The sequence below is a fragment of the Sciurus carolinensis genome, chromosome 2, assembly GCF_902686445.1.
Source record: "Sciurus carolinensis chromosome 2, mSciCar1.2, whole genome shotgun sequence".
Taxonomy (NCBI): Eukaryota; Metazoa; Chordata; class Mammalia; order Rodentia; family Sciuridae; genus Sciurus; species Sciurus carolinensis.
The window spans coordinates 97629741-97649218 of NC_062214.1; the positions used below are offsets into that span (position 1 = coordinate 97629741).

General features: G+C 34.7%; 1 protein-coding gene across 5 annotated transcripts in view; it reads left to right on the forward strand.

Annotated features, from left to right (window-relative positions):
- The first annotated feature begins 578 nt into the window (after positions 1-578).
- Mns1 (meiosis specific nuclear structural 1) overlaps positions 579-19478 on the forward strand; it is a 63473-nt gene continuing 44573 nt past the window's right edge. For all 5 annotated transcript variants that reach the window (XM_047539512.1, XM_047539509.1, XM_047539510.1 and 2 more), the window contains exons 1-7: positions 579-708; positions 1383-1604; positions 6424-6551; positions 14498-14600; positions 17653-17882; positions 18477-18693; positions 18794-18901. In XM_047539512.1, coding sequence (XP_047395468.1) covers positions 706-708; positions 1383-1604; positions 6424-6551; positions 14498-14600; positions 17653-17882; positions 18477-18693; positions 18794-18901 — 1011 coding nt within the window. In that variant the 5' untranslated portion in view covers positions 579-705. The remainder of the gene's footprint in view (positions 709-1382; positions 1605-6423; positions 6552-14497; positions 14601-17652; positions 17883-18476; positions 18694-18793; positions 18902-19478) is intronic.

The window sequence follows — 19478 nt, forward strand, 5'->3', positions numbered from 1 at the left end:
AAATGGACGTTAGTGTCTAACCTGACAGTGAAAATTCAGACCAACATCGAGCCATCATCTGTTCTGTTCTCTCATTTGTACCTGGACCATGTGGCAAAATAAGACTCATATGGCTTCACATATTTTAACCCCAAAGCTTATTAACGGCCTCTGTGAAGTGCGAGGTGAAGGTTCCTGGAAGCACAAACCACCCACAATGCATCACAGTAACCCAGCACAGTAGCCGGTGACCAGGACTCCAGCTGCTGAGGATGAAACCAATCACAGTTCCGGCAGAATAGGGCCAATATACTAAACGATAGTTTGTGTATTTCTTGTACATAGTTGACACAGGTATCAGCATGGCCTCTAAACCAGAGTACAGCCGCTGGAGGGAAATCTTGAGTTTCCTAGCGGTCTGCAAAAGGCTTACCTCGGGACCTGCGCTGATCTGAACTTCGCGCCTATCGAGTTCAGACCTATTAGAAGGCTCCCTCTACCGGCCTGCAAAGAAACTCAATGTTGATTGGACCTTTCCGTGCCCAATGGGAAGCCGCGTCCTGCGCGGGCGGGGCAGGGCGGGGCGAGCGGGCGGCGGCCGTTGCCCGGACACCGCGTCCACTCCCGAGCGCGCGGTCAGACCAGGGTCTTTTCTACCCAGTGGCGCCTGCATTTGCAGAGAGGTGGTGGCTGTGGGAGCCGGAGAGGGAGATTTTGCCAGCCAAGATGGTGAGCCAGTCGAGGGACTCAAAACTGCCTCTTTATGGTTTAGAGCTCGTCTGCCTCTGACAAAGGACTCGAAGTGCCTAATCTGAGAATTCAGTGGGAAACTTTGTTTTTCAGGGGCGTTAGCACAGTGATTTCCATTCACTGCATTTCCCCCCGCACAGTATTAGATCTATTTTAAAATCTGCCTTACAGAACCTCTGAACAAATGGGTGGAAATATAAGTCTGGGAGAGAGCGAACAGCCCAGTAGCAGCGGTTTACCTATTAGTTTGTATTAGAAAAATCTGACCAGCTTCTGAATAGTACTTTGTGGCCCTGTAGTGTGGTAGTGGGTGGAGTGAGAGGAGGAATTCCGTGGGTCGTGGGTAACAGCTAGGTCTCTACAGTTCCACGGCCTATCTTTGAGCCTAGTATTGGTGCTTAGAAGCTGCGGAACCTTGGGTTTAATTACTTTTACTTTTAATGCCTCATCTATAAAACAGGGAATAATATTAGTAGTTATTTAATTGATGAATGTGGTAAGCTATCACATTTACTCTTTTATTAGGTATACTCTGAATTTAGGAAGGAAACCAAAGACTCTTCATTATTATTACTTATTTTGTTACATTACCTCAGTGTATTTTAAAAATTGGACTTTGGAACATTTCACTATGCCCATTTTATCCATTATAGACTTCCAAACAGAGAACTTTGAACTTTAGTGAAAGGCACCAGAAATTAGTAGATGAAAACTTTCGCAAAAATTTGGATATCAAAGCACTAAAAGAGATGCAGAGTCAAATCAGTAGCCAACTGGAAAGGAATAAAAATGATGACAGTATTGAGTGCAAGAGATTCCTCAGATTATTACAGAAGGAACAGTTCGAGTTGGATATGGAAGAAGCCATCCAAAAAGTAAGTTTTACTGTTGATAGTTACATTCTTTTTCCCCTTCACTTTCACCTTGGAAATCATAAAAAGCCAAATGCTAATACTGGAGTTGACTAGAGAGACAAGTATCAGGTAAGGGATCCTTATTGTAAGTCATCCAGAATCGTTATAAAGAGCCGACTTTCTGGAGCTAGACTGTCTTTTAAAATCCTAACACTATATCATAGCTGCAGAACCTCAGGTGAATTGCTTTTACTTTTTATCTTCATCTGTAACTTGGGGAATAATAATGGTACCTCCTACTTAGAAATTTTTAGTAATAAGTAAATACATGCACAACCCTTAGAATAGTTCTTGGCAAAAAGTTCCCAGATTTTTTAACATAAATATGAAATCCATAATTATTAACTTCCACAGTTCATGTAAGTGTAATTGTGTTACTTTCTGTATATTTCTAAGGATAATAATATAAGGATGTCTTATATTTATTTATTTACTGAAATTAAACATGTTCATTATCAAGTGGTAGAAAATGAACACTTATGTATTAGTCACAAATTTACTCCTATTTTTCATTTTTTAAATAGTACCTGGAAGAATTCAGGGACCACATATGCGTATGGAACTCCTAAAATATGGAGATTGTTTTCAATGATATTTCTAAATATTTTAAAGGAACAAATTTATAGAAAAAGAGAAACTGATAAGAAGTGAGATACATGAGACAAATGAGTTCTCATAAATGTAAAGGAAATATGATACTATTTTGTTGAGTGCTGGCTGTATGTTCCCCATTTTCTAGGATATTGCAGGGAATAATAAAACCAAGTTTTAAAAGTGGTATCCATTCCTCTGTGTTCCAAATTCCAAAAACTTAAACGTGATTTTTTTTTTTAAACTCTGAGAAGGCAGATTCTATTCAATTTTTTTTTGTCATTTTTCTTATTTTTCAGGAAAATCCAAGATAGTGTACTATCTTTCTGCTTATTTTAGTATGCATCAAACAAATATGGATAGTTTCTTTCATGGAATACCCTAATGACATCATCTTACCCATTCCTTAAACAAATTTTTGTTATTGTGTCAAAAATTGACTTTTTTAATTGTTTGTTTTAATCAGGACCCAATTCAGTTCATACAGCATATTTGGTTGCTATGTCTAAATAATCCCTCAGATTAAGAGGAAACAGCCCTTCTTTCATCCTTTGTATTTTTAACTTTGTTTTTTAAAAATATATTTTTAAAAATATATTTTAATTGTTGATGGACACAATACCTTTATTTTATTTGTTTATTTTTATGTGGTGCTGAGAATCGAACCCATTGCCTCATACATGCTCAGCAAGTGCTCTACTACTGAACTACAACCCCAGACCTATTTTCATGTTTTTAACTTGTTAAAATTAACTAGGGCATTTGTTTTATAGAGTATCCCACATTCTGTATCTGTTTGCTTCCTCATGTTTCCTTTCATTTGTGTCTCTACCTCTAATATTTCCTCTAAATGGAAGTTAGTCCTAAAGACATGATTAGTCTGAGATCCAGGTCTCTTAGCAAGAATGCCAGGTGATACCAGCATTGTGTCACATCATAAGGCACATTTTAGGTCTGGTCATTCCACTTTTAGCAATATCAGTGTTAATCATTGGATTCAGTGAGATAGCCTCCTTCCTTCATTATAAAAGTTCCCATCAAACTTTCATGGTTTCACAAAGTTTTTTTCTTTCATTAGGGGTTGCAGTACACTTGATTTTTCTGTTATTCCTTTCACATTTAATTAGTGAAAATTCCCCTGTAATGAACTTTTCTTTGTCAGCTAGGCTATTCTTACTGGAAAGGGAGATAAATAGTTAATTTTAGAGTAAAGAAGTGGTGTCTATGTTGTTATAAAAATTTTGTTTTTAGTTTTTGACTATTTTTAAAAATATCTGAACTCATGGGTCTTTATATACTTATATTAGTATTCTTTTTGATGTTCAAATGATCTTGTCCTCGGCCAATGGATGCTTTTTTATATTGCTTCTGTGTTCTTTTGACAAGACACCCTTAATCTTTGATATCTTCCTTGCTTTTTATCAGAATAAAATGTTTCAGGCTTTTAGTCGTTAATTTTGTTTCAACTTGACTGAGCTATGGGGTGCTCAGGTTATTTGATTTAACATTCTGGGTGTTTTGGGGTAAGATTAACATTTAAATTGGTAGATTGAGTACAAAAAGACTGACTCTTCACCAAATAGGAGAGAATCCCTCGTGTCTGACTGCTGCTTTTTTCCTGCCTTTGGCTTCATAGTGAAACACTGGCCCTTCTTAGATCTTTATGCAGGAAGCTACTTAGGTCCTCCTAGTTCTCAGGCCTTCAGAAGCAACTGGAATGAAACCATTGCCTTGTTAGCTTGACAGTGTAACCTGCATTTTAGTCTCCTTTCCTTGTAATTGCCTTTCCAAAACAAAGAAGGTTGGCTATTGTTATCTACACAGCTTTCCTTTATCCTTTCAACCCTACTGTATAAGTAAAGCACTTTACGAATAGCTTACCTGCACCCCTATGAGAAACAAATTTCCAACTGTAGTACAGACCGATATAGTTCTTTTTGTCTTTAGCCTCACAATATCTAGTCAAACAATGTTTTCCAAAGTTTAGGTCCACTCCTGTTCTCCTTTGGTGTAGTTATGTGTTTCACTTTTAATAGGTTAATTTGCTATAGTCTGCACTCCATTGTTTCCCCCACATCTGGTCATTTTCGTTCTTTTCTTTAATTTTGTATGTTGAAATAATTATAGATTCTCAGGAATTTGCAAAGATGGTATGGTTAGAGGTCTGTTGTGCTCTTGGCTCTTCCCCCCCAGTGATCAAGTCTTACATAATTGTAGTATAATATCAAACTCTGAAAAATGACATTGGCACAATATATGTGTATACTTGGATGTTATTTTTTCTCATGTATAGATTTGCTCAACCACCATCTCAAAATATAAAACTGTTCTATCTCCACACAGATCTCATGCCTGCCACTCTGTTGTAGTAACACCCATTCCTTTCAACCCTTCCTATGCCTGGCAACCATTATTTTTTTCTCCATCTCCGTAATTTTTTCATTTCAAAAATTTACAGAAATGTAATTTAAAAAGTTAAACACACTAATTCAGCAGTTCTTCTTCTATGCATGTATCCAAGAGAGTTGAAAACATACAGGAACTCTTTGTATTTTTCTATGAACCCAAATTCCAAAGAAATAAAGTCTATCTTTTTAAAGAGATAATGGTAATGGTTGCACAATATTGTAAATATACAAAAACTACTGAGTTGTGGATTGTGAAAGGTGAATTTTATTCTATGTAAATTATATCTCAATTTTTAAAAAAGAGTATGTTCCAAGAATGTTACGTTGGTAACATCAGTCAGTATTTTACCTTTTGGGGATTGACTTTTTCCCCCACTCAGCATAATTCCTGGAGATTGATCTAAGTTGTCATTTATATTTTTTATTGCTGAGTAGTATTCTAAAGTGTCAATATATCTCAAATTACTTGATCATTCACCTGAAGAAGTTTATCTAGTATATTTCTTTTCTTTTCTTTCCTTTTTTTTGCAGGGGAGGGTATTGGGGATTGAACTCAGGGGACTTGACCACTGAGCCACATCCCCAGCCCTATTTTTGTATTTTACTTAGAGACAGGATCTCACTGAGTTGCTTAGGCTGACTTGAATTCACAATCCTCCTGCCTCAGCCTCCTGAGCCAGTGGGATTGCAGGTGTGTACCACTATGCCTGGCTGTCTTGTGTATTTCTAGCAGTGGCTATTATAAATAAATCTGTAAATGTTTGGGTACAGCTTTTTAAATAAACATGTTTGGGGATGAATGCTTAGAGTGTAGCTGTTGATTTGTGTGGTAATTGCATGTCAGCTTTAAAATAAACTACCAGACTGATTTCTAGAGTGGCTGTAGTACTTTACATTCCCACCCAACAATATTATAAGTATGCAGTTTCTCCCCATTTAGTTTTGCCACTATTTTTTATTTTAGTCATTCTAATAGGGATGTAGCAATATCTCAGTGTAATTTTAATTTGCCTTTCCTGACGGCTGATGATGTTGAACATTTTTTTCAAGTGTATTTTTCTTAAATATAGATCTGTATTTGTAGATCTGTCATTTTGTTGGAAATATAAAACAGAAACAAGTGACATACTTTTGACAATCAGTCAAATGCAGAATGTGGGATATTCTTTAAGCTATCTGCCTTGATTTCTACAACAAAGCAATGACTTGGAAAAACATTGCATGCATGAGGGAGTGGTAACCATTATAGAATACAAAAGAAATTTAAGAGGTAACTACATGTAGGGTATGGACTGTGTTTGGATTTTGATTTGAACAAACAACTGGAAGAAAAAACATAAGATAGGTGTGGAAACTTGAATGTGTACAGGTATCAGACATTATTAAGGAATTGTTAATTAGTTTAATGGCATGGTTGTTATATAAAAAGAAATTCTTATCAGGTAGAAATCCATATTGAATTATTTACATGATAAATGACATTATGTCTAGGATTTGTTGTAAAATACTATAGCACAAAAGAACAAGGAAAATAGAGTGGAATGTTAATGTTTGAAAAGATGAGTGATGAGTAGCCATGGGCGTTTTTTTAAATATTCTCCCAAATCTTTCCATGATAAAATATTTGAGAAAGGACTTATTTAAATATTTTATACTTTAAAATAAAACATAAATAGTTGACTCTTGCTCTTAAGGCATTTACTTTTCCATTGTAAAATAAACAGACTCAACCTTGGTGAAGAAATAAGGATAAATAACTGAAGTTGTCTTTTTTTATTCAGGCAGAAGAAAACAAGAGATTGAGGGAACTCCAGCTTGAACAGGAAGAAAAACTGGCTATGGAATTGGCAAAATTAAAACATGAAAGTCTAAAGGATGAAAAGATGAGACAACAAGTAAGAGAAAACAGGTATCTTGGTTTCTACCAATTCTATTTATTTGATCTATTTATTGTCAAACTTTTAAGTAATTCTTAGAACCTGAAAGTGAAATTTCTTTGTTTAGATCATTGCACTTAATTAATATTTTGCCTGGAGATTTTGCTTTAAATCCCAAAATATTCATTTGAGAAAATAACTTGTATTCATAAAAGTGATTGATGACATTTACTAAATATCAGCCCCTTCTGTTCTTTCCTAATCCTAACACTTCTGTTCTTTCCTTAAGTATAAATTTTAAAATGACCTTTTATAAAAAGTAGGCTCACTTAATTCTAGTATAGATTTCTTTTTTCTTAGTTCATTTTATTCATATATAATATTAGGTTTCACTTTGACATAATTATACAAGCATAGACTATTACTCCCCAGTACTATCCCTTTCCTTCCCTTCCTCCCTTTCCCTGTTCCCCTTCCTCTACTCTACTGGTCTTCTATTGATTTATAGTTTTTTTTTTTAATTAGTGCCTTGTGGATATATCTAAAGATGAGATTCACTGTGATATTCATATATGTAGATAGGAAAGTTTGGTCAGATTCATAGAATAGATTTCTTAATGCTGCCTAAGATTGAATTACTTTTTGGGACAACCATGTCACCTGTTGATCAAAACTTATGGCCAAGTTAATGTTCATCCTGTTTCTGCATATTTGAATATATTGGAAATTTACTTTGATCATTGTTCTACTTTATTTTAAAGGACTTCTATGTGTATCATAGGAACCATGGATAGCTTCAGGAATTTTGAGCCTCATTAAAATATATATTCAGTAAATATACCCATGTTGTATTTTTCTGGCTCTACAATTTTAATCTAGATTCTCTAAGAAATTATTAGTCTTGGGGTGGAGGTGGGGGCTTAAAATTACTGCTAAAACCTATATGCTGTACTGATCTCAAACTATCTTTTTGAAGTCTTAATTCTCTAATCATTGTTAGCTATGACTTATCATCTGAAGATGAAACAAATATTTCCTCATGTCTTTGTCTAATTCACTGACATTAAGAGTTAAATAGAAGAGTTTTCCACTTCTGGCATTGCAGACTAGGTGATTCAGATTTATGTTCCCTCAGAGAAAAGAAAGTCTGGAGAAAATGTAAAAATAAGAACCGGGAGAGGAAGGAAACCAAATTGGTGAGCTTGGCTTTGGTAGCTACATTTCTCCTGGAGGGTTCTGCTGATACTGAAAGCATGACAGAGTTATGCAAAGCAGAGCTTGACTGGTAAACTCATGGCAACGTGTTCAAAATTCATCTAGCTTTACTCTTAAGCTCTGTGCACTTAAGTTTGTTATTCCTTAATAATACAGTTTTAATAGATTTTATTACATAGGCATGATGAATATTTTGTGAAAGGTTAGTATAAAATATCTAGAATAAAGCATGGAGAGATAAAAGGATCAAATATAAAGATAAAAACTTAAATATGGGCTATGGTGGACAATTCTAACAGGTACATAATTTTAGTCCTGGTTGCACAGGGGAAAGACCATGATGCAGAAGCATTTTTTGAAGAGATACTGGTCAAGAATTTTGCAAAAATGATACAAGACATAAAGCCTCAGGTTCAAACATACAAAATAATAAAAACTCTATCTAAACAGGATTGTCAAAATTTTGAAACCCAACAATATAACAATTTAAAAATCTGGGGAATATAGTTCAGTGGTAGAGCACTTGCCTAGCGCACAAAGAGGTCTTGGGTTCAATTCCCTGCACTGTTAAACAACAACAATATATAAAAATAATAAAGCAGCCAGACAAAAAGGCCATTACCTTCAAATAAGCAACAATAGAAGTATGACTGAATTTTGAACAGAAACAATAGAAACTAGATGATAGATTTGAAGAACTGAAAGAAAATTGTAGCTCATCCAGAATTCTATATTTTGTGAAAATTTTCTTCAAGTTTAAGGACAGAGTCAGTCAGTTGAATACTCTTTGAAATTGAGTATGCTCACTCAGCAGTGTCAAAATTGCCAAGTTTTATTTTTTATTTTGTGTGTAAGCCATGCTGACATTTTGACCAACAGGCAGGAATAGATTATTTTTTAGTTTGGTGTATTTATATGCAAATTGACAAGTCTAAATTCAGAGAACTGTTTGCTCTGGTGCTCAAAATGTATCATAAGTAATTCAAAATCACCAATATTAAATTAGGTTTTTTTTTTTTAAACAAATACTTGTTTTTATTGGTAAATTTTAGAAGAACATGAAGTGGATAGATTCCCTTTATTATAAGGCATTTTATGCAATCATTTTCCCCAAAGAAATTTTAAAAAATACATTTTTCCTAGATGCAGGAAACTAATCCCCACTCCCTTTGTTTTATTGGTGCATTATAGTTCTACACACCGATGAGATTTTGGGGGGGATTGATCCCAGGGGCACTTAACCACTGAACCACATCCCCAGCCCTTTTAATTTTTTTTTTTTGAGATGAATCTTGCTAAGTTTTTTAGGTTCTTCCTAATTTGCTGAGACTGGCTTTGAACTTGCATTCCTCCTTTCTCAGCCTCCCAAGCTGCTAGAATTACAGGTGTGCACCACCGCACTCAACATTTGTTGTTACATATTTGTATATGCACACAATACACAATATAACAATATAATATGGCTAATATTACTCCCTGGCAGTTCCCTTCTCCTTCCCCACCTCGCACCCCTTGGTCCCTTTCCTTTACTGATCTCCTTTTGATTTTCATACCCTCACCTTTTCCTTTCTCCTCCCTAGCTTCCACATATGAGGGAAAACATAGGAGCTCTAACCTTGTGGGTTTTACTTATTTCACTTAACATAACGATCTCTAGTTCCAACCATTTTTCTGTAAATGATATAATTGCATTTTTCTTTATGGCCGAATAAGACTTCATGGTGTGTGTGTGTGTGTGCGTATACACCCACACCCCATTTTCCTTATTCATTAATCCATTGAAGGACACCTAGACTGGTTCTATAGTTTAGCTGTTGTGAATCATGCTGCTATAAACATGGGTATGCATGTATCACTGTAGTATTATGACTTTAATTCTTCAGGATAAATACCGAGGTGTAGCTGGGTCATAAGGTGGTTCCATGTCTAGTCTTTTGAGGAACCTACATACTGATTTCCATAGTGGCTGTACTAATTTACAATCCCACCTGTGGGATTATAAAATTCTTCTTTTTCTCCATATCCTCTCCAGCATTTATTATTCATACTTTTATTATTTGCATTCTTCTTTTTTCTTTTTTTTGCGGTGCTGGGGATCGAACCCAGGGCCTTGTGCTTGCAAGGCAAGCACTCTACCGACTGAGCTATCTCCCCAGCCCTATTATTTGCATTCTTGATGCCTGCCATTCTAACCAGTGTGAAATGAAATCTTAGTGTAGTAGGTGTTTTTTTTTTTTTTTTTTTTTTTTTTTTTTTTTTTCAGGGAGCAGGGTGGTTTGGCACTGGGATTTAACCCAGGAACACTTTATGACTGAACTACATTCCCCAGCCCTTTTTAAAATTTTTTTTTTTCTTTTCAGACAGCATCTCACCAAGTTGCTTAGAGCCTAGCTAAGTTGCTGAGTTTGGCCTTGAACTTGTGATCCTTCTATCTCAACCTCCTGAGTCACTGGAATTACAAGCATGCACCATTATGCCCAGCCTCAGTGTAGTTTTGATTTGCATTTCCCTAATTGCTAATCACGTTGAACATTTTTTCATATAGTTATTGACCATTTGTATATCTTCTTTGACAAGTGTCTTTTTAATTCATTTGCCCATTTATTGTTTTTTTTTTTTTTTTTTTTTTTGCAGTGCTGGGGATTGAACCCAGGGCCTTGTGCATGCTAGCAAGCACTCTACCAACTGAGCTATATCCCCAGTCCCTCATTTGCCCCTTTATTAATTGGGTTATTTGATTTTTTTTTTTTTTGGTGTAAATTGTTTTGAGTTCTTTGTATATTCTAGATATTCATCCTCTGTCAGAAGAGTAGCTAGCAAAGATTTCTTCCAATCTGTAGATTCTCTCTTCACACTCCTAATTGTTACCTGTGCTGTACAGAGCTTTTTAATTTGATGCCACCCTATTTATTAACTCTTGGCATTATTTCCTGAGCTTTTAGCATCCTATTGGGAAAGTCATTTCCTGTGTCTATATGCTGGAGTGTTGACCTATGTTTTCTTATAGGAGTTGCATAGTTTCTGGTCTAATTCCTTGGTCTTTGATCCATTTTGAGTTGATATTTGTCAGTGTGACAGATAAGGGTCTAGTTTCATTCTTCTACATATGAATAACCAATTTTCCCAGCACCATTTGTTTAAAAATGTATGTTTTTGGCACCTTTTTCAAGGATCAGATGACTGTAGATGAGTGGGTTTGGCTGTGTCTTCTATTCTGTACCATTGGTCTATGTGTCTGTTTTTATGCCAGTACCATGGAATTTCTGTTAATATACCTTTGCAGTATAATTTGAAGTCAGGTATTATTTTAGTCAGTTTTTCACTGCTGCAACTAAAAGACCCAACCAGAACAATTGTAGAGGAGGAAGAGTTTATTTGGGGGCTCACGGTTTTAGAGTTTCCAATCCACAGACAGCAGACTCCATTCCTTAGGGGTTCAGGTAAGGCAGAACATCATGGCAGCAGAGTTGGGGTGGGGAGTGGCTCACATGATGATCAGGAAGCACAGAGAGACTCCACTGATCAGATAAAAATATATACTCCAAAGTCACGCCTCCAATGCTTCACCTCCTCCAGCCACACCCCACCAGCCTTCAGTTACCATTCAGTTAATCCCATCAGGTGATTAATTCACTGATTGGGTTAAGGCTCTGTAACTCAATTGTTTCTTCTCTGAACCTTCTTGTATTGTCTCACATGTGCTTTTGGGGCACACCTCACATCCAAACCATAACAGGTATTGTCATGTCTCCAGCATTGCTTTTTTTTGGCCTAGAATTGCTTTTGGCTATTCTGGGTCTTTTATTCTTACAAATGAATTTTTGGACTGTTTTTTTTTTTTTTTCCCAGTTCTCTAAGAATGGTATTTTAATGGGGACTGTGTTGAACCTATATTTTGCTTTCAGTAGTATAGCCATTTTAATGATATTAATTCTGAAGATTAGGCTCTTTATAGTAAAAAAAATTAATTTTCGAAATACAGGGTAAATTTTTAAAATCATTATTTTGGAAATATTTGTTTGATTTTACAAATCATGAGACTTACTGATTTTGACACATGATTTTATAATCCAAGAAAATACTTAAAGGAATTAAATTTTATAGTGCTTTTAACTGAAGTTGGGAAACTTGGTGCTTATTTTTAAGAATCCTATTTTAATCACATCATTGATCAACCAGTGCACTTTACAATAATAATTCATGGACAATTAGTAACTATATTTATTATATAGTTAGTTCATAACTTTGTGAAAGCACAAAAAATACCTCAGATATAATTTGTACTTAAATTCCACAAAACCACCACAAAAAGAGTTTTCCCTTATTAAATTAAATTAATGCTAGATTGACAGGTTAAGCCATTAATTCATAAAATGAAGAAGAAGAGGGGAATAAAAAGTGAACATATAAAGTGCTAATTTTAGATTTTAAAAAAACAATATTTTTATAGTTCAGGGCTAGAGAGCTTGCCTGGTGTGCACAAGGCCCTGGGTTCAAATTCTAGCATCACAAAACAGTTAATCAAACAAACCAAAACAAACAAACAAACAAAAAGATTGATAGAATCCTGCACTAAAGGAAATACTTGCAGTTGTTCTTTATGTAGAAGAAAAAGATGATCCTAAGCTTATTTTAGAACTGAAGGAGGTAAATATTTATTAAAGGCAGGGTAATTTGAATGTAGAAAATCTTTACTATCATGTCTTTTGGGTTTTAAAATATTTAAGAAGTTAGAAATATAACAAAAGTGAAATAGGAAGAAAAATATGAAGGCAAAGTAGTCACTCTTTCAGTGCCTAAGAAATAAGGACAAAATTTAATAGACTTTAAACAAAGAAGCATGCTATAATTTCTATCAAATATTTATAAAACTATATAATTGACAAATTAATAGAGGAGAAAATGATGACCTCAAAAAGTGGTTATGCAGAAAACAACTGACATAGGCTTGAGACTGCAATCCTTAGAAAGTCCTGCTTTTAAGTTTGGTCATTGGCAGGCATCTGGAACTTTGGATTTCCAGTAAGTACCCGAACTGGTAAGAGTGACTCATTGTGTCTAAACTGAGAAAACAATATGGTTTATACTGAACATTGTTTTCCTTCTTGGATTCTGAAATTTTGTATTTGGTACGGAAAGATTTCTTAAGTGACCAGCCCCCAATAAAAATTCCACATGTGGACTTTCTAATGAGCTTCCTTGGTAGACAGCATTTCTCATGTGTTGATACAACTCATTACTGAGTGAACCAAGCATGTTATGGGAGACTCCACTGAGAGAGGACCTTTGGAAACTTGTACCTGGTTTCCTCTGGATTTCACCCCCTGTGCCTTCTTCCTTTGCCAATTTTGCTCTGTATCTTTTTCACTGGAATGTGTTATAGCAGTTGAGTAAAACTACATGCTGAGCCCTATGTACCCTCTTAGTGAATCATCTAACCTGGAAGTGGTTGTGGAACCCCATTAAAGAGTCAAAAAGGGGAGAAAAGAGAACACAGAACAGAGGACAAGTAGAAGATACTAAAATTTTCAATTTAAACTCAACTCTATTAGTAGTTATAGTAAACATATTTGAACTATTTACCAAAATAGATGATACATTGTACCAGAATGAAAGGATCAACAGATTGTCAAAGGATTCAATTTATACATATTACACATAGTATGCTCTCTGATAAAAGTGGAATTACACTCGGTACCAGAAACAAAAATATTACCAATCTTTGTAGATTAATATATTTAAAAATGTATTTCAAAATAACCTTTGAGTCAAAAAGTAATAACCAAAATTGAAATTCAAAAGTATTTTAACAGATAATGAAAATACCTCATAGTAAAAGTTGTAGGATTGGAGTGACTTGAGCAGAATAGCAGTGTGAGCAGCTCCAAACTCCTGCCCCTCCCCACCTCTTCCCCTACCAGAAACATTAAAAAAACCTGGAGAAATTGTCAGAACCAACTTTCTAAGAACTCTAGATAATATCCAAAGGCTTATAGCAACCAAGCAAATGCTGAATCAAGAAAAAGGCAACTTAAAAGTGGTAGGAAAGTTTTGTGGTTTTTTTATTCACCCTTACCCAATCCCCTCCCAGCTCAGAGGCAATCTTTAAGATAGTAGCCCACGTTTCTGGTGAGACCTTGCTTCCTGGTTTAAGGAGGGAGCAGAGCATACTTCATTTACAATTTATTGTGTATGTCTCTTCTTACTTACCTTGAGGTTACCGGGAGGATTGGCACAAAATGTTCATTTCCTTTTGACCTAGCTCAGAACTCATTTAGGTTGGAAGAACAATTTGCATTTCTGAAGGATTTAATATTCAGAATATATAAAGAACTATGGTAATTCAACAACAAAAACCAAACAACCCAATTAAAACAATGGTCAAAGCACTTAAATAGACATTTATACCAAGAAGATACACAATAGCCATAAGCACTTGAAAAGAGATTCAACATCATTATTCACTAGGGAAATGCAAATCAAAGCCACAACAAGATGTTATTTCACACCTGTTAGACTAGTTAAAATAAAAACAATGGAAAATAACAAGTGTTAACAAGAAAGTGGAGAAATTGAAACCCTCAGACATTGCTGATAGGAATGTAAGGCATCCATTATGGAACTAACTTATTTCTCCTATGGATCTAAAATACCAGTTGTATACTATCTTTGAGAAAATTGAAAATGTTGTCACTGAATTTTCTGTGGAGCTTAATTCTCTTAGAATCTGCAGATTTAAATTTGACTTTTTTTTCCCCCACAGTATTGAGCTCAGAGAATTGGAGAAAAAATTAAAAGCAGCTTACATGAATAAGGAAAGAGCAGCCCAGATTGCTGAAAAGGATGCCATTAAATATGAGCAAATGGTAATGTTGTTTCTGGTTATTATGCTTTTAGTGTCATATGGAAAACCAAAAATAGACCAGTTTTTTTTTTAATTGTTTCATTCTTTAAAAAAATTTACACTGCTAGATTTCCAAAAACTGGTATACCTTTCAGATTCTTAAGGTCTCAAAATCTTCAGTGATTTCATAGGAAACCTTGTTTAACTTAATATTAGAGCCTTTCAGAGGCCCAGACAACTCTCAGCATTCTTTATGGACACTGATTATTCTTTGACAAACTAGTATAGTACAAATTGCTACCTAATAAGTATATTTTTGCATGTTATTTATTTTTAAATGATACACAAAATTTTAGAGGTGATATCAAAATAGTTAATAGTGCAGTGCAGTATGGGTATTCATTAGGAATAGATGAAGGCTATAAATGGTACATGTTTTATGCATGTATATATATTTGTGTTAATGTAGACATTTATTTTATATAGCATGCTAATTAATAGTGAAAACCTTAGGTGTGGCAAGTTGGTAGGAAAAGGTGAGAGAATTTATTTCTTAAAGCCATGTGAATTCTATCCTTTCACAATAAAATAGAACACAATGTATGGCTTGTTCCATGGTTTATAGTTTTAATTATCCTGATAGTTGAGGTTATTCAAGACCATTACAGACATTTTAATCGGATTTCTTAAAGAATTGCTACTATTTTCTAAGTCAAAATTGATTCACAAAATTAAAGCCAAATACTCCAAGGACTTGACTAGGTGTCAGGATATTTAGATACTAGTATTTGGCTCTGTCTCTCTGAGCCTAAATCTGTAAAATGAGAACAATATATTTCTATAAGTATGTAGTAATCTGTACATAAAAGTTTTGTCATTTTGTACATATTGTAGGCATCAGTTATATCAGGAATGACATTTATCATTCATATTCTAATCTGCTTTTAAAAATTTTTTTAATTCATTTTTATTGTAAACAAATGGGTACATCTTGTTTCTCTGTACATGAAGCAGAGGCATACCATTTGTGTAAACATACATTTACCTAGGGTAATAGTTTTTGATTCATTCTGTTATTTTTTTTCTTCTCCCCCACCCCTCCCACCCCTCTTATCCCTCTGTAGAGTCCTTCCTTCCTCCATTCTTGCCCCCTTCCTATCCACTATATGTGTCATCATCTGCTTATCAGTGAGATCATTCGTACTTTGTTTTTTTGAGATTGGCTTATCTCACTTAGCATGATATTCTCCAACTACATCCATTTGCCTGCAAATGCCATAATTTTATTATTCTTTATGGCTGAGTAATATTCCTTGGTATATATATATATATACCACAGTTTCTTTATCCACTCATCAATTGAGGGGCATCTAGGTTGGTTCCACAATCTGGGTATTGTGAATTGAGCAGCTATGAACATTGTGGCTGTATCTCTGTAGTATGTTAATTTTAAGTCCTTTGGGTATAGGCCAAGGAGTAGGTCCATTCCAAGTTTTCTAAGGAATCTCCACACTGCTTTCCAGAGTGGCTGCACTAATTTGCAGCCCCAACAGCAATGTATGAGTGTACCTTTTTCCCCACATCCTCTCCAACACCTATTGTTGCTTGTATTCTTGATAATCGCCATTCTAATTGGGGTGAGATGGAATCTTAGGGTGGTTTTGATTTGCATTTCTCTTATTACTAAAGATGTTGAACATTTTTTCATACGTTTGTTGATTGCTTTTAAATCTTCTTCTTTGAAGTGTCTGTTCATATCCTTAGCCCATTTGTTCATTGGGTTATTTGTATTCTTGGTGTAGAGTTTTTTGAGTTCTTTATATATTCTGGAAATTAGTGCTCTATCTGATGTATGACTGGCAAAGATTTTCTCCCACTCTGTAGGATCTCTCTTCGCATTGCTGATAGTTTCCTTTGCTAAGAGAAAGCTATTAGTTTGAATCTATCCCAGTTATTGATTCTTGCTTTTATTTCTTGTGCTATGGGAGTCCTGTTAAGGAAGTCTGATCCTAAGCCAACAAGTTGAAGATTTGGACCTACTATTTCTTCTATAAGACGCAGGGTCTCTGGTCTGATTTCAAGGTCCTTGATCCATTGTGAGTTGATTTTTGTGCAGGGTGAGAGATAGGGGTTTAGTTTCATTCTGTTGCATATGGATTTCCAGTTTTCCCAGCACCATTTGTTGAAGAGGCTATCTTTTCTCCATTGCATATTTTTGGCACCTTTGTCTAGTATGAGAAAATTGTATTTATTTGGGTTTGTGTCTGTGCCCTCTATTTTGTACCATTGATCTACCTGTCTATTTTGGTGCCAATGCCAATCTGCTTTTTATATTTGATGCTGCTAAAGCTAAGATATGATCAGAAAGACAAAAGGTAATTTCAAAAATTGCTCCATTATATTTAATTTAAAACTTATTTTGTTAAATGATTTGAAACTGCTCAAAAGAATTAAGGAATTTAATCCATCCAAGAAAAGGATTGTCTTTAACTCCACGGGAATAGTATTGAGTGAGTGTACTCAAACTGCAGAAAACGGGCATAATAGCATATAGGACCCTTTTAAGTTAAAGAGATTACAAAAGTCTTTAATACATGAGAAAGAGAAAACTCAAGGGCGCATGGCAGGAAAGAAAGCTTCAATTAGGAGAAACTTAATAGGTGCTCAGAATCATTTCATAGCAGACCTGTGTGAAAATGGCAGTACCATCTTGACTCCAGATAGCAACTGATGAACAGGGAGCTAAAAGCCATGAAAATTGATATATAAAAAAAAGATAACTACTGCTTTGACAGTTTAAAATGGTTTTTAATAAAGAACTTATAACATTTTCAGATGTGTACTTACTAATTATCCTTATCCTTATCTCAGGTATTACCCAAGCATCTCTAGAGGCTGCTCATCATTCAAACCCATTAGGTCACAATGACTTACTTTGATTTTTTAACCTAGACAGCTGAAAAAAATTATTTTATATAATAGGCTTTATAACATTCAGTTATATTTATTTAAAGTATTCTATCATACTGGGTTCTGATTTGACAAGGGAAAGATAAATTTTGTTTTAATATCAGAAGCGTGATGCTGAAATAGCCAGAACCATGATGGAAGAGCACGAGAGAGTAATGAAGGAAGAGAATGCTGCAGAAGACAGACGAAACAAAGTGAAAGCCCAGTACTCTCTGGACTTAGAGAAACAACTGGAAGAACAAGAGAGAAAAAAACAGGAAGCTTATGAGCAGTTGCTGAAAGAGAAACTCATGATTGATGAAATTGTTAGGAAAATCTATGAAGAAGATCAATTGTAAGTGTATCATGTAAACTTAAAATTCTTATGTGCCTGAATATTTACTTCAGATTTGTCTTAGGTTTGTTGTGAAGAGGTGGAGCACATATAACAGTGTGAATACATAGTAAATGCTCAATAAATATTAGTTATGATCACAAAAATTGAGACCAGCTTTTCTTCATCTTTGTCAACATGATTGTTAATAAGTTATCTCAATTAATAAATGCTTATTAACTAGCTGAGTGACCTAAATCTTTGTTTTTCTTAAATATGTCCATACCATGTTATGGAACATGTTTTCTGATGAATTTTCTTGGTAGACAGCTTAAGTGTAGAATATGTGACTCATGTTAATAGGTTGTAGCCTTTCTGAAATGAAATGTTTAAAACTTCATTAGTCGGTTAGAAGTACAGTAGGATTTTATCCTGAGAAAATTTGTAGTGGCCACATAGTAGGCACTCAAAATGTTTGTTGTATTAATGAACAAATTATAAATAGGAAAGTTGTTTTCCCCCACATTATTATCAACAGAAGTAAATTACTTTTTATTTTTTTTGATATTTTATTATTTCTGTTACTATAAAACTATACCCACTATTGCTCTTTAGGGAAAGGCAACAAAAGTTAGAAAAAATGAATGCAACAAGAAAATATATTGAAGAGTTTCAGAAAGAGCAGACTATCTGGAGAAACAAGAAACGTGAGGAGATGGAAGAAGAAAACAGAAAAATCTTAGAGTTTGCCAACATGCAGCAGCAAAGAGAAGAACATAGGATGGCAAAAGTTCAAGAAAATGAGGAAAAAAGGTTGCAGCTTCAGAATGCGGTATTAAAATAACCACTTCTCTGACACTGGTGAATTTCTGAAATATTTGGTATAGAATTTGGATCCTATAAATATATATATATATTTTTTAATTTAATAGCTAACTCAGAAATTGGCGGAAATGCTGCGGCAACGTGAAGACTTGGAACAAGTACGACAGGAATTATATCAGGAAGAGCAAGCTGAACTATATAGGAGGCAACTAAAAGTAAGTTTCAGATATTGAAAAAATTATTAACAGAGAAGAATATAATATTCAGGTAAAGGAGTAGAATGAGTAAATTTAAACCCAGCCTATCAGTAATCACATTGTATATAAATGGTGTAAACAATGCAGTTAAAAGACATTTTCAAGTTGGATGAAAAAGCTCCACCCACGGAGCAGTTCATAGACTGCATCATAAAAGGTATACTATAACTATGTTGTCTACAATCAGCACAATTTAAGTATGAAGACAACATGCAGTTTCAAACCAAAGGGATAGAGAAAGACATACCACATAGACACTAGTCAATTAAAAGCAAGTTAGAGTGTCTGTTTCAATATAAGACCAAGTCAACTTCCGAACAAGGATTAATGTAGTGGAAGTAATAGCCCTAAAGGCATATGGACCTAACTAGCAAACCTTCACAATACCCGAAGCAAAACTGACAGATTTGAAAGGAGAAACAGACAAATCCACAATCAAGAGTTAAAGATTTTAATACTCTTTTCTTATTAATATATACACTAAGTGGTCTGAATCACAGGATACAGTGCTGAGCAACAATGTCAACAAATCTGA